Source organism: Rhamphochromis sp. 'chilingali' (genome assembly GCF_963969265.1).
Source record: "Rhamphochromis sp. 'chilingali' genome assembly, chromosome: 15".
Classification (NCBI taxonomy): domain Eukaryota; kingdom Metazoa; phylum Chordata; class Actinopteri; order Cichliformes; family Cichlidae; genus Rhamphochromis; species Rhamphochromis sp. 'chilingali'.
In genome coordinates, this window is record NC_137942.1 from 4,894,757 (window position 1) to 4,922,700 (window position 27,944).

At 40.7% G+C, this 27,944-nt stretch overlaps 2 protein-coding genes across 7 annotated transcripts; one reads left to right on the forward strand and one right to left on the reverse strand.

Annotated features, from left to right (window-relative positions):
- Positions 1-1,854: 1,854 nt before the first annotated feature.
- Positions 1,855-9,926, reverse strand: slc25a39 (solute carrier family 25 member 39). Of its 2 annotated transcripts, none has more exons than XM_080905083.1 (12): positions 9,703-9,926; positions 7,926-8,031; positions 7,752-7,811; positions 7,571-7,621; positions 6,982-7,148; positions 6,818-6,885; positions 6,260-6,384; positions 5,990-6,163; positions 4,125-4,234; positions 3,324-3,405; positions 3,161-3,241; positions 1,855-3,080 (listed from the first exon to the last, which is right to left on the reverse strand). In XM_080905083.1, exons 2-12 carry the CDS (start codon positions 8,020-8,022, stop codon positions 2,962-2,964), a joined length of 1,134 nt encoding a protein of 377 aa, XP_080761209.1. In that variant the 5' UTR covers positions 8,023-8,031; positions 9,703-9,926; the 3' UTR covers positions 1,855-2,961. The 2 variants fall into 2 exon arrangements, with proteins under 2 accessions (XP_080761209.1, XP_080761210.1); XM_080905084.1 differs by having other exon boundaries at positions 6,982-7,091; positions 9,703-9,925.
- Positions 9,927-10,936: 1,010 nt separating this feature from the next.
- grna (granulin a) lies at positions 10,937-27,938 on the forward strand. Of its 5 annotated transcripts, none has more exons than XM_080905600.1 (22): positions 10,937-10,985; positions 11,617-11,757; positions 12,609-12,746; positions 12,855-12,983; positions 15,014-15,095; positions 15,187-15,293; positions 15,425-15,578; positions 15,734-15,817; positions 18,438-18,535; positions 18,730-18,966; positions 19,170-19,406; positions 19,604-19,840; positions 20,093-20,329; positions 20,530-20,766; positions 20,967-21,203; positions 21,401-21,637; positions 22,825-23,061; positions 23,255-23,491; positions 24,281-24,586; positions 25,897-26,133; positions 26,237-26,494; positions 27,205-27,938. In XM_080905600.1, exons 2-22 carry the CDS (start codon positions 11,617-11,619, stop codon positions 27,346-27,348), a joined length of 4,011 nt encoding a protein of 1,336 aa, XP_080761726.1. In that variant the 5' UTR covers positions 10,937-10,985; the 3' UTR covers positions 27,349-27,938. The 5 variants fall into 5 exon arrangements, with proteins under 5 accessions (XP_080761726.1, XP_080761727.1, XP_080761729.1 ...); XM_080905601.1 differs by having other exon boundaries at positions 15,737-15,817; XM_080905603.1 differs by lacking the exon at positions 20,967-21,203.
- The last annotated feature ends 6 nt before the right edge of the window (positions 27,939-27,944 follow it).

Genomic DNA, 27,944 nt, shown 5'->3' on the forward strand with positions numbered 1-27,944 from the left:
GATTTGAATCCTGGGTTGTGTGAAATCTCAGAAATGCACCCTAGACAAAGTGAATCTGTGAACTAAGGTGTAGGTGTGTTAGATCATGTTGTGGTGATCCTTGGGTTGAGGGATGGGTGTTCATACTGGAGTGCAAAATTAAAACCAATGGAAGATGGACAAGAAAAGTTCAAAGCCATCAGGTCCTCAGTTTAGAAAAAAGAGAAAAGCAGAGGAGAAACGAGCAAAAGATACAGGTAAGCAGATGTGTCATTGGATAATGGCAGGACATCCTGAAACAATCAGAATCAGAATACTTTATTAATCCCTAAGGAAATTATGTGGGTTACAGTTGCTCCAAGAAGAAATGGTAAAAAAAAAATAGTAACAGTAACAGACTAAACTCCAAACAATACATTATGTTACAGATTTTAATATTAATTAGTCATTGTCAATTGTTGATTTGTCCTGTTCTCATTGTATGACGAATTATGATGGCTGTTTGGTAGCCGTTTGCATACTATGCATACTCTCTCTCTCTTCATATGTGTGTGTGTGTACAACAGCTTTATGTTAATGTACAATCCTTAATATGTTTTGTCTGTGTGTTGGGGACTTATTAATATTTATACAAGTAGAAATAAGCATTTATCCTTATGTTTGCTGCTAATGTGGTGAGGTAAAATTTGCGGTTTAATGAGGAAGTACAAGAAAATATTCTAAGTTGGATAGTAAAATGCAGAAAGTAAACAGGAGTACTGGGAGGCTAGTTGCATACAAATAGAGAGAGGTGGCAGAGGAAAAGGCTTATAGCGAGTTGGATGTGAGGGTGGAAGCTGTAGTGCCTCTTCACCTCACTGTACAATACCTTGTGCAATACTTTTTGTAAATAGTCAATGGTGCAATAGACCTCAATACTTGAAATGTGCAATTCACTTGTATTTTTATTCCTATTTATTCTATTTATCCCCTTCGTATATTTTATTTATATTTGTCTCTGTATTTATATATGTGTGTGTATGTGTGTGTGTGTGTGTGTGTGTATATATATATATATATATATATATATATATATATATAATATTCTGTAACTCTGTAACTTCTGTTGGTGCTGTGCTTTTTGGAAATCGAATTTCCCAGAGGAACCCACCCGAGGGATTAATAAAGTTCAATGTTATCTTATCTTAACTAAGGAAGATTAAAAGGACTTCTACTGACTGGCTAAGAAGAAACGGAAAAGCTGCACGGCAGGATAGGCTAAGGAGATGGAAATGCACTAAAAAGTGAGGAGTGTCTTGAAAAGATGGAAAGAGTATTTTGGAGGAGCTGATGAATGAAGAAAATGAGAGAAAGAAGACAGACGGAGGTGCCTGAGGAATGGAGGTGAAGTGTACCATTGCTGGAGTGGGTGGAGCGGTCAAACAAAAGTGTAAGCGAAGGTTTACTAGATGGTTGTGAGAGCTGCTGTGATGGTTTGGAGATGGTGGCACTAATAAAATGTCAGGCAGCAGAGCAGAAGACTTTATGATTTTCATCAGCAGTGACCAGAATGGAGATTAGAAATGAGTACATCAGAGGGAGAGCTCAGGTCAAATGGTTTGAGGTGCTTTGGACATTTACAGAGGAGGGATAGTAGATACTGGACAAAGGATCCTGAAAATGGAGCTGCCAGGAAAAGAGCAAAACCTTGGAGGTTCATGGAAATATGAGGACATGCAGAGGACTGGTGTAACAGATGCTAGGGACAGGACGAGAGCATCCAGACAATCAGCCAAAGATTTCAAACTTTCTGTTTGGTGATTTAAAAGGAAAATTACTTTTATCCCAAATCAATGTGTGTGCCCATTGGGTAATCTAATAAATAGTGAGCCAACATAACTTAACGCATAAGTGAAATTTTATTAAATAGTGGTCATTTACAATACCACATCATAGGAAATAAGTCACTCATTGCATAAAGATGAAGCCACCTTCAGATTTCACACATACAAAAAAGAAAACACAAAGGACACACAATCACATTTATCTTGCAATTTAAGGCAGAAATAGTTTGTTTCATGACCCAGTGTTTTTGTTCATTGCAGATAAGAAGTCCAAAACTTTTATGAGCAGAGATTTTCTCCTTTTTGTTATTGCTTTTTGTAACAAGCCTCCCAACATTTTTTGGTGACATCTGTGACTTTTGAGAAGTTTGCTGCAGTGGTTTTCACAGAAGATTATGTCACGTAATTGGAATAATCGTATTATTTATTCCAATAAGGCCTGCTTCAATTTAGCCAAACTAATGTAAGGTTATCCTTGAAAACCCACAGTATGGCTTTCCTCATTTACAAACATTTTTTAAAAAGAAGCTTAAGTTGCTTTTTATGATTTCATTTCACAGCACTTGTTTTGCAAACGTAAGAGTGCTCCGAATCTATCCAGCATACGAACCATATCGTTTACTCATCTACACAGCAGATAAATGTCAAAATTGTCATGCTTTACATTGACAGGAAGTCTTCAGGCCTGCACACACCATGCAGTCTGTCGCACAATCCAAAGTGCAGGAAAAGAAACATTTTCCTTTCACCCGATAAGGATGCAGTCTTTAAGGTGGTTTCCCTCCCCCACTGTCCTGGATAGCAGGTGAGCAGGTTCAGGGTCTTCACTGAGATTTCCTCCTCATTTCCTCCGTTTCATTGGAAAAATGAGAGCACAATAAGACTACAATGATTTGGTACATGTTCCTTTACATAACCACTAAACAAAGTTTCTATCTTTTAAACTTTACTCCATTAAGCACACAAAGTTTGTGGTCCCAGAAAATCTCTGCCTGGGATTCAGGCTCCTTATTGTGTCCAGGGATGCGGGGTAAGTGGTGAGGTGCGTGGATCTGCAAAAAAAAGAAATCTCCACAAATGGGCTGACTCTTCAGACTTGTCCTGAATTATTCTCTGCATGTTTTGCTGTGACAAACAACCAGCGGCACAGTGACCGCCTTCACAATGCCAGCTGCTCTCGATCAAGGTTCATCTTTTGGAAGAAGGCCTTTCCAAACTCATAGCTGCTTATCATAACAGCGCAGGCTGGGGCCACTTTGATCACCCTGGGCATGAAACCTGGGGAAAATAAACATGTTATTTTTATGCAAAGCACACATTATAAGTTTCAGTTGGCATACAATCGGATAAATGTGTACCTGCAAAAAGGCCCCTGTAGCCCAACTCGGCCCGTATTTCCTTCATGATGTGCCAGGTGGATGACGTTCTCTTCACAGAAACTAGAGGGCATAAGAAGAACATCAGTATGTAAATTTCACACAACGTAAGTGCCTACATCATGAACGCATGTCATGCGCAGACCTCCCAAAGTGTCCATCTCTCCCAGCTCGATCTGTCTGCGAGTCTTCACAACATCGAAGGGCAGCGTCAGGATTGCAGCGATCTAAACACAGCAGACGGAAAGAGTCATAAACTGTGCTATATGCAATATGACTAAGTGCCAGTTTAGTTCAGGGCAACACAGGAAACATTTACTCAGCAATGATTGGTTTACTGGGCAGTAAGAGCCATCACAAAAGGAGTTAGATACACATCTGCATGAATGTTTTACAGGCAGCAAAGTTAGACTTTTATTCCCTTAAACAATGGATCTGTAGAGTTTCAGACTCTTAATGTTTCTGCACAAAGATCAGTCCATAAAGAAAACAAACAGTGCAGTATTGCAGACATTGGTGCATGTTACGTGGATTTCCACCATGATTAAAAGTTCTTTTTCATGAATTGCAGTAGATGTTAGCTGCACTTGAAAGGAAACTATTTATATCACCAGTTGGGTAATTATTGCTTGAGTAACATCACAGTGTGAATGTGTGACCGACACTGGCCTGATTCCCCCAAGTTATCCAATGCAGTCTCTCAGACTTTGGTATCAGGTGCTTTAGTGTTATAAAGTCATTCACATAAATTTATGAGCATGGTAATCGCAGTAGGTGAGCAAAAGAAAGCACTGTTTTCCATAGCGGCACATTTTTTAAAGTTTATTATCATTTGGGTTCAAGCAGAAACTAACTCTGCTTCAGCGATATCAGTACAGGTGTCAGATATCCTAACATTTAACATGCTTAACAACTGTAACAAAGGGCAGGTGTGCAGAGTACTCACTGCTCCAGAAACAGCTCCTGCAGTAAAGCTGATAGAGAAGTTGGCCTGAGGAACTTCAGACTGTTCACAAAGCCGGGCCTTCACCATTTCATAGTTAAACCAGTACAAAGCTGCAAACACAGAGATTGGTAATTTGTTACTTTGGTCCACATTAGAGTCAAACTACTGTCTTTTCAGCTGCTCTTCTGTGGATTTCTACATTTAGAAATTCTCTGAAATTAACCAACACTTAACTTTGACCAGTACGAGCTCCTCTTGGCTGCAAACTCAAAAGAAAGAACTCCAAACATCAGCAGCACGCTAGAGAATTTATGGAAGCCAATCGCTCTCCGTGTCCCAATTACCAGGACAAAGAGCAGCATAAATTGACGTTTTTACTTCCTCCTTATCAAAATAGTTAAATGAAGTGGAAATAGAAGCCTTACAGTCAATAAATACTGGTAAAGAGAAAATCTATTCTGCAGCTCAAATGCGGTGCAGTAAAAATTAAGCACAATGCTACACCTATTTTGTTACCAGGGGGCCTCTATAAGATTTTCAAGGCGAAAAGGGTTAGAGGTTATTATGGGAGACTAAATCGAAGGTCTAGGATAAATGTTCTCCTTGTCAAATCCGTGGAGCTAATTTATGATTTATGGCAGTGAGCTTCATAAGCTTATGGTTATGAGGCTTCTGGAAGAGTTTCATCGATGACAACAAGGAAAGAGTCCTATTTTAACAAAAAGACGTCTGTTTAGAACAGACGGAAGGGAGTGGTGGAATAACAATGCTGCAGGAGTGGTTAGACAAGTTTCTGTGGCGCACTGGTAGGGATGGGTATCGAAAACCAGTTCTTGTTGAGAACCGGTTCCCACTGTTTCAATTCCTTGGAATTGTTTGCCATTTTTGCAAACGATTCCCTTATCGATTCCAGTCGCCCCGAATTACGTTACCACGTTGCGGAGCGTCATTTACCTGGCAGGAAACACGGCACCTAAGCAGCTCAAACGCTCAAAAGTTTGGTTATATTTTACGAGAACAGATGACAACAGGGCAACTTGCAATACTTGCAAAGTAGATATTTCATTTAAGGGAGGAAACACTACGAATATGCAAAAGCATTTGCTCACAAAACACACGATAACCTTAGATGAATGTCGTGTTTTTAATTCCGCTCCGGACTCGTGAATCTCAACCCAGCAGCAGCGGTAACGTTTGCACGTCCTCTCCCGTTAATGCGGCAGGTAAATAATCAACTAACAGTGCATATTATGTTAGCGCGATCTGCCTTATTACAAAACCTGCCATTACTGTGCATTTAGGTGACCATGATGAGACAGACAGAGTCTGGCTGGCTCAGATGCTGCCAGTTCTCGCTGCAGTCTACCGGTAGCGTCTCCTTTCAGGCCAGGATAGACGAATGTCACCGAGCAGTGACTAAGTTTGTGGTAAAAGGCTTGAACACATTTGCCACAGCAGATGCCCCCGATTTTCATTAAGTGAATGTGTTTAATTGTAGGCAGGGACATTACTGGATATTCTTGTGTAATTGCTACTGAATAATTTATGTTATACTTTGTTATTGCTAGAGAAGAATATTTATTTTACATTTACAATTTTTTTTCCTGGGGACCCTGTGACACCCCATTGATCTCACTGTTGGGTTTGTAAGGCCATGTTACTCCTAAATTTCTATCTTGTTCAAAGAGAAGATATAAAACAAACTTCTGAGCTAATCGACCTTAGTGTTCTCCTTTTTTAAAAAGAATCGATAAAGAATCGAATCGTTAAACAGAATCGAAAATGGAATCGGAATCGTGAAAATCTTATCAATACCCATCCCTACGCACTAGCATGTTAAGTGTAATCAACATGATGTGTCTCACCTGAAAAGGGTACATCTCTGAGAACGGTGGGTCCCCAGCCCCTCCACAGGGACAGAAGTCCATTCTGGGCCACAGCAGAGCGGATACATGTCCGCAGCTCGCTGTAGGACAGCTGACGGGACTGCATCTTGGTCCTGACCAGTTCCAGTGGGCTAATCACCGTCACGGCTCCCACTGCAAAACAGACACAAAGGTTTCACTTAAAGAGCACTGTCAGTACTTTGCTGTGATTTCTGTGTGGGGAGCTTTTGTTTTATTCCATGCACTTACATCTGGCAAGACCCCCAGCAACAAGAGGGACATGACTGCCCTGAAGACCCACACCGAATGTCAGGAAGTCCCGCAACTGGTCGTAGCAGGTGAAGTAAATGACAGTGGCAGGTACTGCCATCACCCTGTTAACATAAACAAACAAAGGTTTCGAACAGAGGAACTGCACACTTTACAACATATCAATGGAAAGTTCTCATAAAATTATAATAATATGCAAATTTTTTTACTAGAATGAGACTGACGTGTCAGGTACTAAAATGCAGCTTTAGCGCAAGGAAGTACTTTATTAAACCAAGTTCTGCTATTTATTTTTTGTTTTTTTAATTTCTTCTCTTTTCTCCAAGACACTCCCGGTTTCCTTTTCTCTAAAACTCAGTGATATTTAATTCAGTTGAAGCTATGCACATTGAGTGCAATGCTCCAAATACTACACTCTTTCAAAATAAAACTGTACTTACTTAAAGTTTAAGAAATTTAATTCTGAATTTAGGTCTTCTTACACTTCAGTTCTGTGTCTATTCTACGAGTACTGAAACTTTACTAGATGTTACTCACAAAGTTGGTGGTAGCCCGCTCCACAGAGACCGAAGACCTTCATGGCGAGTGATTTTCACAAATGCATCCTGTCGCACAAACAAAAAACAAAAAAGAGAGCTTATATGATGTTAATTGTAAACCAATTGTAGGAAAAACAAAGCCACTAATGCATGACTACTCACAAGAGTCCCGCTGAACTGAGTTGGCTTTTTGTACCAGCTGGTGCAACTGGTTCTATTCTGACAAACATAGATGTGATCCATCAGCCCATTACAATACAGGAAACACTTCCCTGTGAGGAGGCACATGAGGTGGTCAGAGGAAGAGAAAACCACACTCAGATTATTAGCTATTAAAAAGACAAACAAACAAAAAACAACTATGATTAAAAAACAAAATTAGCACATCTCACAATAGCAATGTGAAACTACAAGTGTTTCCTAAACTGAGTCACACAAGCCTTCACACAGGAGAGAAATGTCATTAATAATACAAGCAAAAGCAATGACCGCACAGCTGCTCTGTAGATAACACAGTCCTGTCCTTGCCTCTGCCGGTTTATTTAGTGCCGATTACCGAGAAACCTTTCAAATAAAGTCTAAAAAAAAAAAAAAAAAAAAAAAAAAAAAAAAGAGGCAGAATTCACATGAATGTATTTACAAGGGGAACTTTCTGTTTTCACTACCAGAAGACATTTGTTTTTAAAGCAGAAAACCAGGTATGCTAATCTACATCTGATCAAGTGTTAGCAACGGCGGGGCAAATACTTACACTTGGAATGACGTGAGACACCATCCCACGGAGCAGAAAAAGACGCTGAAGCTATGAAAACGAAGGACAGAGCACAAACACAGGAGGACAGGTTTAGTGGGGTTAATGTTAAGAGCAAAGCATCACAGTAAAACATGTTAAAAGCAAACTCAGTAAACCACAAAAGAACAAGAGGTCCTACCTTGGTGGAACGGTGTCTGCTGAGCCTGCAGCCTGATCTTCACAACGTCTAGTGGCGTGACTGCAAACACAAGAATGAATTTAGTTATCACAACCACACAAGAGCTGATAAACAATTAACTGAGTGCCAATGCTAAGACACAGAGAACAACTCCAGCCTTTGTTTCTTTCTCACCAAACAGAGATGTGATGAGGGCTCCAGTGCCAGAGGCCAGCATCTGCTGCACTGGAGAGATCGCAGCCACGGGGCCACTGACGCCTCGCTCGCCCATCCTGCCAACCTGTCAAGACCAAGAGAAACAGCATGTCACACCAAGGTTTCAATCACATTAATATTTAAAACCATAGCTTTAAAAAATGCTCTCCACCCTTAAAAAATTTGTAGTGGTTCAAACATGGTCTTGCACTTAAACTAATTGATCAATTATCAGCAGCAGTTTGAGATTAATTTAATAGTTATTATTCAATAACCTGTCTAATCCTTGCAGTTCTGGAGTCAAGAATAGTGTAATTATGTTGTAATACCCATCTTGAAAAATAAACTACAACTAAAAGTTTTCAGACAATAAAAACTTGGGTCAAAAAGCTAAAAAAGCAAATCTAAATGTGAAATTTAAAAGTATAATTACACATGTGTGAGAATGTAAACTGAGATAACACGAGGTGTATATTAACTAAACTTGACAGAGCTGCCTTACCATTTTACACAACACTATCTCCCTGTTATGTAAAACTGTGAGGAAGGAGTGTCAGTGACTCAAAGGATCAGTAACCAAACACTGAGTTTGCAGCTGGATCAGTATCCGGTTAGATCACAATTCCTAGTGTGTGACTCCTGCTCCTGAGAGCCTTCAAATTACTGTCACTAAAACCCTTTTTAAAAGTCTTTTCAAGTTTCACAGACTTTGTATTCGTCTCCATGCATTACGAAGAGTTAAACTGTCATATAATGCTCAGAATTCACTCTGAGAAGCTTGAATTTAAGGAAATTAAGAAATATAAACCAGACAAAACTGGAAGCCAGGTTTCTTTTTTTGGGCTTATTTATATGATGATAAAAAGAAACAACTTAAAGGAAGTGGAACATCTGGAGGAGGAAAAGCACTGTTATTGACAGTATTTCAGTTCATTGTTAAGACACAGTTCATCATTTCTATTTGACACAAATTTAAGTGCAAAAAGAACAACTATGTGAGTAGGAAGGGTGAGTCTACAGTAGGTGGAGTTGTTAAAGCATTATGATAACTTATCTATAACACGCATGCCTTGTCTTCTTGCCCACTCCTAAATGATGGAGCATGTTGCAGAAAAAAAAACCAGACAACTTTGTTTAAACAAAATAAAGTTAAAGAAAACATGCACTGCATTGTGAAAACTTCTTTACTGTGTAGTTGACCTCTGCTTCCTTGGCTAACTTTATTATAGTTTAGAGTGACAAGAATAGCCCTCAGCCTTGGTCTTCCCAATAAGCTTCTTTGTCTGGCCAAGTCTCCTTCCACCAAGTGCCCACAACACACATGCAGCTCAACAGCTCCTTCTCCCTTTTTAATCTCTCTTACACAATGCTGCATGGATAATTGTCACGTCTGACGCCAGATAAACATTTCACATGTGCTGACAGAACATGAGAAACTGCAGATTACATGCTTCTCTGCAAACAAAACAAAACAAAAAAACTGCTGCATAACACAGCGGATGCACGAAGACATCGCGTGCTAGGACATTGTGTTCTTTCCCCCACTTAAGTTAGCTGACTTTGGTTGTAATAGAATTAAAACATGTGAAGTCCAGATAGATAAGAGGAGGAATAGCTGCCTTTCAAGGCAGCTGTGAATGCAGTGATCACATTCACTGAAGCAAACCTTTCTGAAATGTGCTGTCAGCCACCTGCGTTTCACTGCACATTATCTGAGTCGCTAGCTAGCTAGCTGTTTACAAGCGACGTTTCTCACCTCTGCTTTAGCTATGAGCGTTGCCGGGAAACACACAGGTGTCTTCACCCATATCAGTTAAGAGCTACACCATTCTGCCGTGCTTCGTCTGATTATTCGGGTGCTCCACCGTGGATAACCCGTAAACATCTTGTTGGAGGCAGCTTAGCTCGCCTCAGAGTGCAGGTTACAAGCTATGCACGTCGACTTCATAATCATGAACGCGCAGTCATGGGCGTATCATAACCGCAGGAGGCCTGTGCGCATGATTTGTAGATCCGGACTGATCAGGAATGGACTCGCTTGGCCCCGCCCCGCCGCCCCCCCTGTCGCTACCGTTGCTTTGGCGCCACCTGGAGGACCCATTGCACTTCGCTGACACATGAAAAACAGTTTTTCCGTTAGTCAGGCGTATCCGTATCCTGAACAACGAAGCATCACACTTTACACAAGAAAAAAAAGGGACATCCATTCATTACACTGTAATTAAAGTGCCGCGTTTAAATCCTCCCAGACGTTTACATTGATAAATAAACTGTAGTCAACATGATTTATGAAAGGGTTACAAAATAAAGACATGATCTATTTAGCATGACTTTGCTTTATTCTGTCTCCATTCCAATTAACCCGCTACTTTTTCTTCAGTTACAATATCTTGATAGAAGTGTTATGTTATAAGTTATGTTGTGTGTCTGCTGCCCTCTTGGCCAAATGTCTCTTGAAAAGTAGATAGATAGATAGATAGATAGATAGATAGATAGATAGATAGATAGATAGATAGATAGATAGATAGATAGATAGATAGATAGATAGATAGATAGATAGAGAGTCACTTTTGCAAAAACCGAAATTGCAAATAGTATTATTGTTATTATTATTTTTGACAGATTATAGACAAAAAACTCTTGCACAACCGTCTGAATATGGCCGATCATTTTCGGGCAAATACCAGAAACTTTTTGGCAGCCAAACACTGTACCACACAAACAGCGTGATATCGTTAGCAATCCGTATTTTCTTATTAGTCACAGGCTCTTATTGCATTTTTAATGGCTGTAAATAAATATGCTTCTTTGAAATTCTCAACTATGCCTGTACTACGTTGTTTTATGAATATTAAAAACTGATTCATTGAAGAGACAGAGCTGGCGTTAAAAGGTGTACAGCAACATTAAGGCACCTCCTCTCCCTCCCCTTTCGGGGTGTGTTCAAGACTGCAGGCTATCATTTGTGTCATTTTGTGGCGAGACTCTTGTGAAACACCTGCTCACAACAGCCCTTCTGTTCATTTTTTTTCAATAAAGGTAAGAGCATCAAAAACTTTATTTCGTCTATCATTGCATTTATGCATGTATCGGTGCGGGCCTTATAAAAAGCTGTTTTAAGTTTCACAGTCTGTGTATTTATCTTGCAATATAAAGAGTTCAACTGTGTCGCTCAGAATTTCCCCTGAGAGGCTAGATTTTTAGGTTAAATAAGGAATATAAACCAGACGAAAGTGAAAGTGGATTTATTTCATTTTAGACTGTGCATTTGTTTTGCTTATTCATATGACGATAAAAGAAACATCTTCAATAAAGTTGAACATCTGGAGAAAGAAGAAAACCACTATTTTGTCAAAGACAACATTTGAGCTCAGTGTTTAGACCCGGTTCATCACTTTTATTTGACATTTTCCCTTTAAAACTCGAACCGAGCTGACCAGATAGCCGAGATTCGGTTTTTTTGGAGACAGACATAAGGAATATAACGAGACACCACTGGCATGACTGCCCGAGCATGGTTATCAAACTCTTTGTGACCTGATAAGATCAAGAATGTGTGCAGAATTTTAATGTACAAATATCATTTATCGTGGTGGTCAGTGAAAGAGAAATCCCCCCCTTCCGCCAGTTTCACTTTCCATTTGTGTGCCTTTTGCTTTTCCCCCTCCAGATGCAGAAGTGGGTTGTGATCTGCTGGGCCGCCCTGGCTGTGGTTGGTGCTGATGTGTGTCCAGATGGAGGGCTGTGTAAAGAAGGGGAAACCTGCTGCAACAGCCCAGCAAACGGTTACGGGTGTTGCCGATATGAAAACGTAAGGCCAGGTGTTATTATACCATCATGCAACTTGAGTGTTCACGACAATGTAATTATATTTATTGTACTTGTTTTAATTGGCTTCCTTTTTGCAGTAAGAGTGTGGGGGGGGGGGGGGGGGGGACCCCAACGGATATCCATTTGGGTTCATGTTCTGCTAGTAACTCATTTAAACCAAGTTTTGATGTATGAAAATCTCACAATCTCTAAAAACAAAACAAAAAACAAATGTATAGAAACGTTTCTGAGAGACGTTAGACATCTACAATTATAATCAGAAGAAATGATTGCTGTTATTGATGAGTTGGTTTACTTAAAACCAGAATCAGACCTGTTGTAAATTATTTTGCTATACGACATTTGTTTAAATCAATAAAAATCTATTAGCTTTATATATTAGTATGAACAGTTTCATTCACATCAACTAAATGCATTCCTATAGACTAAAAACAGCCCAGCTTATTAGTCATCAAGTATGTAAATATTAAAGAGTAAAATGTGTAGTGTTCACATCTTCATGGTAACTGGACAAAATCTTCTATAGATTTCTGTTTTAAAATAACTCCAAAAGTGCAAAAGGGAGGAATTCCATCCTAACCTACTGAGCAAAGCTGCAGTACGTCACCTTCAGTGTAGGTAAATTGTCCCTTTGTCTATAGTTAAATGTACATGTGAGATAACCCTTCACTTATACTTTAAAGTAAATATAATTATGCAGCGATACTATTCACCCTCAGCTGTGTTTTACTACTTTGAAATCCAGATAGAAGGACGTGCCGCTTTCCCTCAATGTGATAGCTGTTTCAAACTTTGGTAGTCAAAGTGTTTCTACTACTGCTGTCTCCTCAGGCTGAGTGCTGTGATGATCACATCCACTGCTGTCCAGAGGGCACAGTCTGTAATAAAGCCTTATCTGGCTGTATTAATACCACCCTGACCATCCCCTGGGTGAAAAGAACCCCTGCTGATCAGCCCAAAGTCTCTAAAGTAAGCGTCGTCACACGTTAGTTGTTTTCTGTCACAAAGTCAGATTAAATAATCGTGGTGGATTAAAAGAAGTAATACTGTCCTCTTTCCCACCTTCTGACCACTCAGTCCTTCAGGATGATCAAGACATACGAGAGTCAGGAAGACGACAACATCTGCCCCGACCTGTCACGATGCCCTGCTGAGTATTCCTGTCTGAAGGGTTTGACGAAGTTTGGCTGCTGTCCTCTAACTCAGGTAAGCTAACCACCACAAATAAGACGTGCTTCAGATACTTAAGTAGCACTGAGTGGAAAAACAAAGTGAGTGATGACACTAATCTTTTATTTGTGGTTCATTCCTGTGAAGGAATCTTGAATCTAGGAGGGGATTTCCATACATACACACCGATCAACCACATGATTAAAACTCGTTATTCTAATATTGTGCAGCCAAAAGAGCTCTGATCAGAAGGGGTACTCACTCAGGGTCTCTGAAAGTTTTCACTACCAGGAAATTGGTGGCAGAGTTAGTCTGCAAATTTTTGGGTGACTGGTACATATCAGATTAACTTGCATATGATTACTAAGTACATGGCAACAAGATGGTTGTCTATTCACTTCACCTGTCAGTAGCTTTGATGTTTTGGATAACAGGTTCACGTATTTTGTCCCCTTGTCATATTTAGTTATTGTCATATTCATTTCCAGCATCATCTCACTTCCTTTAAAGCTCCCTGGTTGTTACTGTACTTTGGGTACGGCATGTTTAAACATCTTTCACTTCTGTTTTGCATCTTGAATCACACCACTATAACAAAGGTCGGTGCTGAACAACATAGTACAGTTTGGTAAAACTACACCTCCCTTCTCTTTGCTTTTCTAAAGAGTCACTCTAAATAAATCTTAACTTTTTTTTGCAAACTGCATTTAAGCTGTTAACAACTCCACCTGCTGTTACAGAACATCCATTAGGAAAGCTATGGATATTTCCCTTACCCACCCCACAGGCTCTCGTGGGAAAAAGTAAAAAGATGTCTTTATGTCACTGGGTTACAGTAGGAAGTCGAATCTATTTAAACAACATGCACTTTAGAAGACTTTTGTTTATCATCTTGAGTCTTCTGTTTAAAGGGAAAGCTCTAACAGAAATTGGCTCAGATCTACAAATCCTTTTGTTATGTATGACCAATACTTCAGTATCTTTCACCAGCACCAACGCAACAATTATTTATGTCTCGTCTCATTTTTTTTTTCTGCTTGTATTTTATTTTAATTTCAATTTAGGGATTTATCTTTTTTAATTTCCAGATTTATAGCTAACGGTCTTTCAACTGATAAACAGCAAAGTCCCTAACCATTTAATCGATGCCATGAAAAAGACACTTGCACAGTGATAGAGCTTACTTCCTCTCAAAAGAGGATCTTTCTTTGATGCTTTGTTTGCATAGCTGGTTGACCCACTAAGCTTCTACACTTTACCGAGGACATTCAGTGCTTTGGAATAGATTTTTGCTCTTGTTACAAGTTTAATGTAAACTTACCTGCCACTTAATTAGCTACACCTTCTAGCTTGGTCAAGCCCCTCATTTCAAAAAGCCAAACCTCCATGGCGCATAACATGCTTGTTGTATAATTGCAGTCTCCTCATATAACAAGCACCTTTAGTTACTAACTAAATATCTTTTTGCATCTTGAACTTTGCAAAGAGATGTTTCTCAGAGATTCTGGTACATTGACATGATAACATCAGATTCAGATCCATGATGTAAACCTCCTCTTCCACCATATTCAAAAAGTGTTCTGTTGGACCCAGATTTATGACTGTGGAGATCTTTTGAGTGCATTGACCTCATTGTCATGTCAAGAAACTACGTTGAGCTGGTCTGAGCTTTTGTGGTGTGGTGCATTAACCGGCTGGAGGCAGCCATCAGGAGTTAGGTATATTGCAGCCATACGAGGATGGACACGGTCAGCAGCACACAGGCTGTGGCATTTAAAAGATATTCAGTTAGTACTAAATGCACCACGAAAACATCCTCCAAACATCACACCACCACCAGCTTTAATATATTAGTAGAATGGCAGCTGAAAAAGTGTCCCTAATAAACTGGCTGGAGATTGTAAAAGCGGTTTCTGCTTGCACTAAAACAGCAGCTGGTCGTTTGTTACTCTTTATTTCACTGAACCTTTTTTCCTCTTTGAAATCTTTCATTTACTGCATGAATAGATAAACAGTTCCAATGCTTTTGTTTAATTCATAATTCTTGATTTTCTCACTGCTATCAGGGAATCTCCTGCCCCGATGGCAAACACTGCTGCCCTGAGGGCCACGACTGCAGCTCAGACAGCCGAGGCTGCATCAAAAAAGGTTCAACTTCCCCGCCAAAGTATCATAATTCAGTCGTATCACTATTCCTTTTCCTGTTTTGAGTTTTGATGTTCATGTGATATTGTTGCAGAGCTCGTGGTTACAGTTCTATGCAGCGATGGCATTTCAGAGTGCCCAGATGGTACCACCTGCTGTGAAACAAATGACGGGAAATGGGCATGCTGTCCACTATCAAAGGTACAAAATGCTACTCCATACCATGAGTGAGATCATGAATGACAAAAAAGTCAAATTATGGATTTGCATGTCCTGCATTGACGTCCAGTTATCGTGACTTAATGGTGTTTTATTATTTTCCATGTGAACAGGCCGTGTGCTGCGCTGACAAGATACACTGCTGCTCTGAAGGGACCACATGTGATGTCGAGCATTCCAAATGCATTGACTCTTCTACCAAGAAAGAGATGCCAATGTGGGCAAAGCTCCCTGCCAGAGTGAGAGCAGCTTGGGAAAACCAGAAAGGTCAGAAATTTTTAATTGACTGTTTTGCTGTGAACGTTAAGCTTAGTTCCTTGTTCTCACTAAGTATTTGAAAGTGTGTGTGTGTGTGTGTGTGTGTGTGTGTGTGTGTGTGTGTGTGTGTGTTTATCTTAATCTTTGTGTTTTTCTGTTCCCAGAAGAAGTGCCAGTTGAAGCAGTGAATAACACAGGAACAGAAAACGCCCCCAAAGTCACCACAGCCAATCTGCTTCCTCCATCTGGTAAGACAGTAAATGTGTCATCAGTTGCTAAGGCAGCTGCAGGTGAGACTATCCCCATGAAACAAATAATGTAGAACAATGAGACTGGAAAAAAAAGCACATGATTTATCACAAGACACATAAAGGTGATTCCATCTCAAGTTTCAACATCTTAAAATGACTGCTGAGAATTTTTTGCTTCGTATGTCAAATGCTTTCCAAGATATTATTTTTTAAAAGGTGGTCCACTGACTCACTTTCGGGCCATTTTTTTTGGCATTGTCGGTTTTTAGGTGTGCCAGTGCGTGCATGATTAATGGTTCAGGTAAATCTTTTTTTCTCTTACCAGTTTCATTATTTCCTGGTAATGACAAGACAAATCTGGCGCTGATAGGCAGGTCTATCCAGCTATAATTAAATGTTGCAACACCCCGTCTTCAATTAATGTTTTTGTTTGGTGGTAGTTTTTCCCTTACCAAGCCTGCTAACTATTACAACATATTTATAATGCTTGTTCAGAAACATCACTGTAACTCATGAAAAACGTCAAAATATTACAGTGCAGGCAGCCCAGTTTGAACTTTTAATATGATATTGAAGGTAAAAGGGGGAGCCGCTGCAACGACCCACTCTGAAATCAGTGGAAGCATTTTGGTGGGACAAGCCGGAATGCTAAGAACAAATAACGCACAGATACAGATACCTGCTAAGTAACATGCAAATAGAATTTTACACTTTTTGGATGTGCTGTTACTACAAATAACCACACAGAAAGCCACATTTTTTTTTTTATGTGTCAATTCTTGTGTGTATTAAAAAAACAAAAACAACTTTGTATGGCAAGTATGGTCAAGAGGTCCAGTTCTGTGAATCAACAGTTTAGCAGTCCTGTCTGCATTCACCAGTCACTCAAATCAGCCACAGCCTAACTTTAAGTTTCAATAAACAATAAATAATCTAAACTCTTACCAGAAGAGCTGAAGCTGTTATAGCTGCAAATGGTGGGCCGACATCATATTAAACCCTTTGGGTTAAGAACAGGATGTCACTGAAGTTCATATGCGTGTGAAGAGAGATGAGTGAATACTTTTGGCAATATACATCATTGGTTCTGCTGTTAGTCCAATATGCATTTTCAATTCAAATATATATTTTTAATGTGATGATTTTTGTTGCAATGTCATGGAACAAAAAAACACTGAGGCTGAGGGGCAGAAACCTGAAGCACCACATGGTTTGTTTGACAGATCAAACTTGACAGTCAACCTTTAAAAGTACTTGGAAAAAGGAGAAGTTTTATTTTTAAAGAATGGCTTTTGTAGCATGACATCTAAATTGTTCCAGTATGTGTGACTGTATTGGTAAATACTTCCTCATATAACACAGACTGCTCCAAACTGACTCTGATTTGGCTACAAGAGAAAGGAATAGTGGTGAATGCAGCTGTCTTAATATAACAGTGCTTTTGCCTGCATTACGTCTGCCCAAAACAGCTCTGTTCCTCCTCAGTTCCTGCCAACTATAAATGAGTTATATCTTTATTTAGACAGGAATTATTTATCTTTCCTCCATGAGCCAATCAAATGGTTCACAATAAATTCGCTGTGTTTTGTGCACAGCAGGACACACATCTCTGATTAGCTTTAACTATGGTGCATCCTCTTCATTCTCATATTTCCACCATTTGGTCTGAATTTAATGTCATCATTACATCTCTATCATGGTACAACACAAATGACCGTATTGGAGTCATTTGGACAGTTGCCCCTTGTGACTTAAAGCAGGCTTCTTTAGACCAAGGAAGTTATTCAATTCAGTTAAAGTTTTAGTACAGTTTTATTTATATAGCACCGATTCAAAACAAGAGTCGCCTCACTATAAGCTTTATTAAAAGAAATGTTTTAACAGTAAACACGGTGTTTGCCCCCTCAATCCAAACTGGGATTGAGGGCTCCCAGTCTACTTCGAAAAACCCTACGAACCACAAGTAAACCTGCAGTCCGAAAGTGAAATGCACTATTGGAATAATATGGTTTTATGAGGTGTGGATAACATATGACAGGCCCTGATCATTCAGGACTTTGTATTTCAGGAGAAACATTTTATATTTAATTTGCAGTTGTGTAATTGTTTTAGTCTTTTATTTAAATACAATTAAAATGTTTGCAGTTTCGAGTTCATGAATTCTTAGTCAGAGAATGGATGTCTTTACTGACAGGTATTTAAGTAAAACAAAAATATTGAAAGACGTGTCACTAGTCTGTGGTAAATTATACTAGTTTTTATGTTATATGCATTTTTTTACTGTCATAACTCAGAAATAATATTTAATTGATTGGGGCGTCTTCATTTTCTTTAATTTTGTTCGTGTTCAAACTCACTGACAACTGACATTGCTCCATAACACTGCGAGTGGTCAAAGAGTGCACCAGGTAATTTTAGTAATTATAACATGGAACTGTTATTGTCGTCAATTCCAAATTTGACAAAATCTCATGATGATCTCGCTGGTTGTTCGTATCACTTATCAAATGGTTCATGAGGATGATTATTACATTCAGTCAGTGGAAGTGAGGGCTCACAACGATGGCAGTCATGAAACATTAGTGGATTAATTTTTTTCTCAATGTCTTTTCTCCAGCAAACGATGTTCCATGTGACGATACATCAGCCTGTCCTGATGGCACCACCTGCTGTAAAACCCAAGAAGGTGGCTGGGCCTGCTGTCCAATGCCAGAGGTACAGTATTACCATCTATCCATCCATTTTTTTTAAATGCTTTTCAATTTGGAGGAGAGAGGGGAGTGCAGTGCGAACAAACACTACTGAGTCTCGTCTGCCATTTATTTAGACATTTCTGCTTAAATGTATAATTACTTGCAGTTTAAGGTGTTTTAAATATATTGATGGTGTTCTGTTTGCCCTAATTCCAGGCTGTTTGTTGTGAAGACTTCATACACTGTTGTCCCAAAGGGAAGAAATGTAACTTGGAGGCTCAAACCTGTGAAGACGGCCTGATCTCTGTGCCCTGGGCCAAGAAGGTCCCTGCAATCATAAAGCAGAAGGTAGAGGTGAAGGATGTTCCATGTGACGATACATCAGCCTGTCCTGATGGCACCACCTGCTGTAAAACCCAAGAAGGTGGCTGGGCCTGCTGTCCAATGCCAGAGGTACAGTGTTACCATCTATACATCCATTTTCTTAGCTGGCTTCCTTTGTTGGGAGAGGAAGAGGGGAGAGAAGATGGGTGATGGGATGGCAGGGCACAAGCATCAAAGCCCTGACTGCCATTTATTTAACAGTTTCTCTTTAGCATTTCAGGTGTTTTTAGTATATTGACAGCTTTCTGTCTGTGCTGTGATTTCATTTCCAGGCTGTTTGCTGTGAAGACTTCATACACTGTTGTCCCAAAGGGAAGAAATGTAACTTGGAGGCTCAAACCTGTGAAGACGGCCTGATCTCTGTGCCCTGGGCCAAGAAGCTCCCTGCAATCATAAAGCAGAAGGTAGAGGTGAAGGATGTTCCATGTGACGATACATCAGCCTGTCCTGATGGCACCACCTGCTGTAAAACCCAAGAAGGTGGCTGGGCCTGCTGTCCAATGCCAGAGGTACAGTATTACCATCTATCCGTCAATTTTCTTAACTGGCTTTCTTTGTCAGGCTTGGAGGGGCAAGGGGAGGGCAGGGCAGGGCACAAGCAAACATCAAAGCCTTGTCTGATATTTATTTAACAGTTTCTGTTTAACATTTCAGGTGTTTTTAGTATATTGACACCTTTCTGTCTGTGCTGTCATTTTGTTTCCAGGCTGTTTGTTGTGAAGACTTCATACACTGTTGTCCAAAGGGGAAGAAATGTAACTTGGAGGCTCAAACCTGTGAAGGCGGCGTGATCTCTGTGCCCTGGGCCAAGAAGGTTCCTGCAATCATAAAGCAGAAGGTAGAGGTGAAGGATGTTCCATGTGACGATACATCAGCCTGTCCTGATGGCACCACCTGCTGTAAAACCCAAGAAGGTGGCTGGGCCTGCTGTCCAATGCCAGAGGTACAGTGTTACCATCTATCCATCCATATTCTTAAACACTTGTCCACTTCATGGATGAGGGAATGGCTTGAACCTATCCTGGCTCTCATGGGATGGGATAAGGGGCAGATTACACCTTGGATAGGTCTCCTGTCTATTGCAGGGCTAACACATACCACACAGCCTCGTCTCACATGTGTTTCAAAGTTCCTATTTATATATGTAACTACTTGTAGTTTAAGGTGTTTTTTTATCCTGTAATTTCATTTCCAGGCTGTTTGTTGTGAAGACTTCATACACTGTTGTCCCAAAGGGAAGAAATGTAACTTGAAGGCTCAAACCTGTGAAGACGGCCTGATCTCTGTCCCCTGGGCCAAGAAGGTTCCTGCAATCATAAAGCAGAAGGTAGAGGTGAAGGATGTTCCATGTGACGATACATCAGCCTGTCCTGATGGCACAACCTGCTGTAAAACCCAAGAAGGTGGCTGGGCCTGCTGTCCATTGCCAGAGGTACAGTATTACCATCTATACATCCATTTTCTTAAATGCTTGTCAATTTCAGGGTTGGCGGGGAGAGGGGAGGGCAGGATGAACACATATTACACAGCTCTGTCTGCCATTTATTTAGACATTTCTGTTTAAATGTATAATTACTTGCAGTTTAAGGTCATTTTAGTATATTGATGGTATTCTGTTCGCCCTAATTCCAGGCTGTTTGCTGTGAAGACTTCATACACTGTTGTCCCAAAGGGAAGAAATGTAACTTGAAGGCTCAAACCTGTGAAGACGGCCTGATCTCTGTGCCCTGGGCCAAGAAGCTCCCTGCAATCATAAAGCAGAAGGTAGAGGTGAAGGATGTTCCATGTGACGATACATCAGCCTGTCCTGATGGCACAACCTGCTGTAAAACCCAAGAAGGTGGCTGGGCCTGCTGTCCAATGCCAGAGGTACAGTATTACCATCTATACATCCATTTTCTTAAATGCTTGTCAATTTCAGGGTTGGCGGGGAGAGGGGAGGGCAGGATGAACACATATTACACAGCTCTGTCTGCCATTTATTTAGACATTTCTGTTTAAATGTATAATTACTTGCAGTTTAAGGTCATTTTAGTACATTGATGGTATTCTGTTCGCCCTAATTCCAGGCTGTTTGCTGTGAAGACTTCATACACTGTTGTCCCAAAGGGAAGAAATGTAACTTGGAGGCTCAAACCTGTGAAGACGGCCTGATCTCTGTGCCCTGGGCCAAGAAGCTCCCTGCAATCATAAAGCAGAAGGTAGAGGTGAAGGATGTTCCATGTGACGATACATCAGCCTGTCCTGATGGCACCACCTGCTGTAAAACCCAAGAAGGTGGCTGGGCCTGCTGTCCAATGCCAGAAGTACAGTATTACCATCTATCCGTCAATTTTCTTAACTGGTTTTCTTTGTCAGGCTTGGAGGGGCAAGGGGAGGGCAGGGCAGGGCACAAGCAAACATCAAAGCCTCGCCTGATATTTATTTAACAGTTTCTGTTTAACATTTCAGGTGTTTTTAGTATATTGACACCTTTCTGTCTGTGCTGTCATTTTGTTTCCAGGCTGTTTGTTGTGACGACTTCATACACTGTTGTCCCAAAGGGAAGAAATGTAACTTGGAGGCTCAAACCTGTGAAGACGGCCTGATGTCTGTGCCCTGGGCCAAGAAGGTTCCTGCAATCATAAAGCAGAAGGTAGAGGTGAAGGATGTTCCATGTGACGATACATCAGCCTGTCCTGATGGCACCACCTGCTGTAAAACCAAAGAAGGTGGCTGGGCCTGCTGTCCAATGCCAGAGGTACAGTGTTACCATCTATTAATTTGTCTTAATGCATGCCTAATCATGCAGGTACCGTCAAGTGGTCTTAAATGTACACCCTGTTGATGTATCTTCGGTACACTATACAGACTTGGTGTAGATTCCCCGGGCATAGCCTGTGGCATGAAGTCCGGTCAATAGTATTGCCTTGTTGTAACTGCTTCAGACAATCTATCACCCTCGTAATGGGAAGGGGGCTAAGGAAAGCTCCAGCCAATCCAGGAGAGAAGGACAACTGGTTGCCTAAGCGAAAATCCTTAGTGATCCATTATGTGTCAGGAGGATCGTAACAGTTGAAACAAATTTTTTTTAAACGCCGCGTCTCTGTGGCTTTAAAACCCCAAAACACGGTGGACCAAAAATTGGCCCACCCCAAGGATCAGGTCCCCCGACACAAACAGAATAATTTAGTGTACACTGTTAGGTGACAGGAGGATTGTCATGATTTATATCATGGGGGAACCCAAACAACCTGTGGCGAAACCGTTGGCACAACACAGAAGAGCTAACTCGTCAGGCCAGGACTCCGCAGTCTATTTACACCTACAGGTCAATGGACACTCTTTCAGTGATGAGGATGTACACATCCTGGACAGTGAGGAACACTCGTTTAAGCGGGGATTCAAGGAGGCTATTTGGGTGAAAAGGGAAAGACCATCTCTGAATCGAGGGGGAGGTCTAAGGGTACATCTTTCACCATCGTACAATGCTGTGATTACAGCCTTCCCCAACTCTCTGTGACTGGAGTGGTTGTTAATCAATAGTCATGACAATTTGCATAGTAACGATCAAGGAACTGACCTCACAGCCCATTGTTCATTCAGTGGGCTAGTTTCAGACATTGTGCAAATGTACTGTTTATAAGGTTGGGGAAACCTGCAGTCAGCTGAGACCGAAGAAGTCACTTGGATGAGTGATGAAATGTTTCTCCCACTGAAAACGCTACGTCCAGATGAGCAGAATCAAACTTCTGGGGCATCTATTAATTCATTTCCCTAACTGCTTTACTTTGTCAGGCTTGAAGGGTAAAAGGCAGAGGAGGCGAGGACAGGGCATAAGCATACACCACAGCCTCGTCTGATATTTATTTAACAGTTTCTGTTTAACATTTCAGGTGTTTTTAGTATATTGACACCTTTCTGTCTGTGCTGTCATTTCATTTCCAGGCTGTTTGTTGTGACGACTTCATACACTGTTGTCCCAAAGGGAAGAAATGTAACTTGGAGGCTCAAACCTGTGAAGACGGCGTGATCTCTGTGCCCTGGGCCAAGAAGGTTCCTGCAATCATAAAGCAGAAGGTAGAGGTGAAGGATGTTCCATGTGACGATACATCAGCCTGTCCTGATGGCACCACCTGCTGTAAAACCCAAGAAGGTGGCTGGGCCTGCTGTCCAATGCCAGAGGTACAGTATTACCATCTATCCATCCATTTTTTTAAATGCTTTTCAATTTGGAGGAGAGAGGGGAGTGCAGTGCGAACAAACACTACTGAGTCTCGTCTGCCATTTATTTAGACATTTCTGCTTAAATGTATAATTACTTGCAGTTTAAGGTGTTTTAAATATATTGATGGTGTTCTGTTTGCCCTAATTCCAGGCTGTTTGTTGTGAAGACTTCATACACTGTTGTCCCAAAGGGAAGAAATGTAACTTGGAGGCTCAAACCTGTGAAGACGGCCTGATGTCTGTGCCCTGGGCCAAGAAGCTTCCTGCAATCATAAAGCAGAAGGCAGAGGAGAAGAAAGTTCCTTGTGATCACACAGCAGCCTGTCCTGATGGCACCACCTGCTGTAAAACCCAAGAAGGTCGCTGGGCCTGCTGTCCATTGCCAGAGGTTAGCATTGGACTGAAATCGGTTTTTAGACCACATTTCTCAAAAGTACTTTATTAACACACACAGAATGTCAAATTTACACCAAACAGAAAACTGTTGGTAACCTAAAGTTCCGTCACTCTGGATGGCTGCATGCAGCTATCACCAGGAACCTGTTAGTTAAAGGAGCTTAAACTGCTGTACGTGCTGTATGTCCTGCATCTTTTACAAAAACTGGAGACCACTTGAGTATCATATTGATGAGGTAAAAGTTGACTTACAGTGACAAAGCTACCAATACATGCCTAAGCATGTTGCTGGCTAAGTTACAGCTAGTAAAGCGAATATTCTTTACACCACCACGGTGACACAGTGGTTTCGTGGTTGATGATGGAGTGATGTAGATAAAGTGTACAGAAAATAAAGAGTCTGTGGTTAAAAATGTGACTTGTTAAGAGTGTAAAATTACTCTGAGGTCAGTAAGACTGGACAAGTGCGTTGTAACGGTGAGTGTGTTACATGATTTACTGCTGCACCCACTTTACTTAAAAACAAAAGAAAGTTCTGTGACTGCACTAACCCTTGTCTTTGCTAGCCTCTGCACAGACACAGTTTGTTTGTGTAGTGCGTGACAAAAAATAAAAGCAGGTTGTTGTATTTCTAGAAATATCAAATAATATCTTTAATCTACATTGCATTTAACCTGTTTTATTTTTGTCAGCATTGCTCTGCCAAGCATTGTCAGGCTTCTGTTTGTATTTGAACTTGACTATCTGTGACTGACTGCACTTTTGTCTTTTTGCATAAAAGGCGGTCTGCTGTGACGATCACAAACACTGCTGCCCGAGCGGCACCACCTGTGACCCGACCGCCGTGTCTTGCAATGGCCCATCAGGCTCAACTCCCATGCTACAGAAGGTACCTGCGTTCACTACTGAAGCACCTACTACTGTGCAGCCTACAACTGAGAGTCCAACAACAAGCGCTAAATCGGAGGAGGAGGACAAAGAAGAAGAAGGCATGATTAACTGTGATGCCCACACCAGCTGCCCTCAGTCGACCACCTGCTGCTACATGAAGAATTTTAAAAAGTGGGGCTGCTGTCCGCTGCCTGAGGTGAGCTCTGCTTTTTCACAGCATCACTGACCTCGTGTCTCCTCCATCTGTTATTAAACATCAATATGCAGCAGCCCAGCGCATATTTGTCGCAGTTTAATTTTATAATGACAGGAGGACATACAGAAAGTGTCAATAAGGTCTTGTTCTCATCCATCTTTTCTAAAATGGTTGCTTCTATTGGCAGTCATTGGAAGAGTCAACATTAACGTCACTATTACTTTGCATCCTAACAATGCTTACACGTATGTGTCACATCTATGAGTCATACTTCCACTCCTGATATAAACGGCGGTTTTGGAAGAGAATGCAAATTTGTAATTTTTTTCACACAACACAATTGAGGCAGTTGATGTTTACTATGATTACCAGCCAGTCCACAAACACCAATCAAACATATTGCTTGAATAAGTTGTGCAGTACAGCACAGTTTCATTTGCAAAGCTGTTGTCATTTAATCCTCCAATATGTAAAGAAATGCTTCACTAACTCTACACTAACACACTGTCAGTTATTACACACCTTGGGCCGTCAGTAACATTTCCCAGGTTTTGAAAAAAAGCTTATTTTTACACCACAGTGGTTTTGTTGATGTCTTTTGTGTAGCTGAAGATTATTTGTCCTTCTACAATACAAGAAAGAGAAAAATCCAGTACAAGAAAATAAGATAGTTTAGATCATTTTAAAAGCCAACCTCTTTTAGGACCTGGCAAGATTCAAAACATCCTGAAGAAGTTGCAAGAGATCTTAAAAGAGGATTAGATGGTTTATTTTAGACCATGTGGTGTGAGGTATGTGTGTGAGTGTGTGTGTGTGGAGGGCGGGGGAACCACACAGATCACCAAGCAGTTTTTAGGCCGGCTGAGTTTTTTCATTCCTAAAACTTCCTTTGAAGCTTATGAAAGAAAAACCTGCCGCCCACACTGCAGTCACGGAAGATGTTAACTGAATGTCACCTGTTCATCAAGCCCCAAAAAAGCACAACTAGACATCATCTTTAGCCCTAATTTGCATGGTGATATCCTGTTTTTCTGTTTCACATCTTTTCTCATATTCCTGTTGAGAACTGGCGACTTTAGCAGCTTACAGGCCACAGTCACTCAAATGAACTCGAATGAACTTTAGTTTGGTTGCCACTCTGAATTTATAATAGTCATTTATAAACTGATGTGTCTTTAAGTTTCTAGAATAGAATTTCAGCATCTTCTTCAGACTCTCTATAACCTTTATATATACACCAATGAAAAAAGAAGTGAAACAGCAGAATTGATGAAGTGAAAGCCACTGCTCATGTTTTCACTTCTCCCCAGGCGGTGTGCTGTGAGGATGGGAGTCACTGCTGTCCTAACCAGTACAAATGTGACAATAGCCGCACGTCGTGCATAAAAGGAGAAGTTGTGATTCCATGGTACACCAAAATTCCAGCCATTACCAGCGACGAGGCCGAGCCCTACTCTGTCCAGTGCGAAGGTGCAAGCCAGTGTCCTGAACAAACCAGCTGCTGCAAGCTGTTCACAGGCGAGTGGGGCTGCTGTCCACTCAAAAATGTGAGTGCATGAAAATATCATATACCCTGGTAGCCGTCTCATCAGGTCAGGCTTTGCCTATGCAAACTGGGGACTATAATTTGCACCAACTATGTGTCTGCAGGCTGTTTGCTGTCCGGATAAGGAGCACTGTTGCCCGCAGGGTTACACCTGTGACATCTTATCCAGATCCTGCCAGAAGCTCATCATGATGCAGCTGGAGAGAGTCCCACTGACACCGGTGTATCTACTTGAGCCTCAACCCCAGCTCAGCCCAACAAAGCACAAAGACATCAAGTGCGATGAACAGACCAATTGCGGGCGTGATGAAACTTGCTGCAGGACTTCTGCCACTTCCTGGGGCTGCTGTCCATCTTCTAACGTATGATTTACAGAAACTAGTCCTGCTTCCTTCCTCCTGCTTTATGTTAACTGTCAGGGAGAGCTGAGAACTGTCAGTAAGCCAAGGGCTCCAAAATTTTTCATATGCTTACCTCAGAAAAGGGAGGCTCACTGCTATTTTGAGATCACTCCTGGAAAGTCCAGTTTTAGGTCAGCAGATGAAAGTAATTTTATTTTACAGCCAAAGTAGTATTTCCTCATTTTGTACTATATACAGTAATTCCCTAGATTTCAGTTCCATCCTTCAGTGAAATTATAACCCTTTACACAGTTAGGTTACCTTTTACCAGACTGCAAACTCAACCATTTTACCCTCTAATTAGTTTGTAAACATATATTCACTGCTCGAGATTCAACATGAGCTCCATTGTAAACAAATTAGTAGGTTAAACCACTGTTGACATGAATAGGTTTTAAACTAATATGTTGTATAAATATGTAGGCCTCTAAACAGAGCCATAAGGAGAACTTTGCTACTTAAAAAAATTAGTGGTATTACTGTTGTGTTTTCATGTAATACTAAAAGGCAAATCTGTACTTACATTGCAGCATCTTTTTAAAAAAATGCCTTATAAAGCATCACAACGTCTGAATTGTGAGGTTTTGTGCCAATAAAAAGGGAGCGTGTATGAGTTAAGTAAACCATTCAGTTTTTTTTTACAGACTTTCCTCCCTCTGTCCTCCCTCTAGGCGGTGTGCTGCAGCAACATGAAGCACTGCTGCCCGACCGGGTACACCTGTACGGAAGAAAACTCCTGCATCCAGAACTCCAAGCTTTACTGGCCCAACTGGCACGTGTTCCTCGCCAACAAAAAAAGAGCCCTAATTGTGTGAAAACACCACCTCTAAACTGTTACTAGTTTTAGTTTTTGCATATAACGCACTAATGGAGAAAGAATTCTACATTAATTTCAAAATGCTTTGTTTTTAAATGACACTTTGAAAACGATTTGCACCTCAGTTGCTAAGATGTTTGCAATCTTGAAGTTGAACATTTTGGTCTGAATGCACCTAATTATATAGATGACCGTGTGACTAATGTATTTAAGGAGTTATCTTTGTTATTCCAAGCACACTCAGTTTGTCACTTGAAATGCTACTCCATCCACAATAGAAGACAATCGAAACACTCCACTTGTCAGTCATCTGTTTCTTTAAGACTTGGTGCAGCTGCCTTCTGTTGAAAAGGTTATTTCTTTATCAATAATAGTCAATCAGTCAAAACCTGATTCAATATCTTTCATCATTCTGAACATTCAGTCTGATCATTTAATGATTTTGTGGTGTAATTACTCATTAAATCTTGGGTTCATAATTTTGTGCATTGGATTAGTAATCTGTGTTAATGAGGCAAAGGTGAAGAAATTCATGCTTGGACGATCTTACCCTGTCAAAGTGTCACATTATCCATTAAATCAATAAAAAAGAAG

What these genes read in the sequence shown, in the direction of transcription:
- slc25a39 (XM_080905083.1), bottom strand. Translation starts at nt 8,022, where the DNA reads ATGGGCGAGCGAGGCGTCAGTGGCCCCGTGGCTGCGATCTCTCCAGTG. An exon ending in GCAGACACCGTTCCACCAAG is followed by an intron (nt 7,622 to 7,751) that starts GTAGGACCTCTT and finishes TCGTTTTCATAG; the next exon opens with CTTCAGCGTCTTTTTCTGCT. An exon ending in CAGAGATGTACCCTTTTCAG is followed by an intron (nt 4,235 to 5,989) that starts GTGAGACACATC and finishes CTGTGTTTGCAG; the next exon opens with CTTTGTACTGGTTTAACTAT.
- grna (XM_080905600.1), top strand. Translation starts at nt 11,617, where the DNA reads ATGCAGAAGTGGGTTGTGATCTGCTGGGCCGCCCTGGCTGTGGTTGGT. An exon ending in AGCTTGGGAAAACCAGAAAG is followed by an intron (nt 15,579 to 15,733) that starts GTCAGAAATTTT and finishes TTCTGTTCCCAG; the next exon opens with AAGAAGTGCCAGTTGAAGCA. An exon ending in GCTGCTGTCCGCTGCCTGAG is followed by an intron (nt 24,587 to 25,896) that starts GTGAGCTCTGCT and finishes ACTTCTCCCCAG; the next exon opens with GCGGTGTGCTGTGAGGATGG.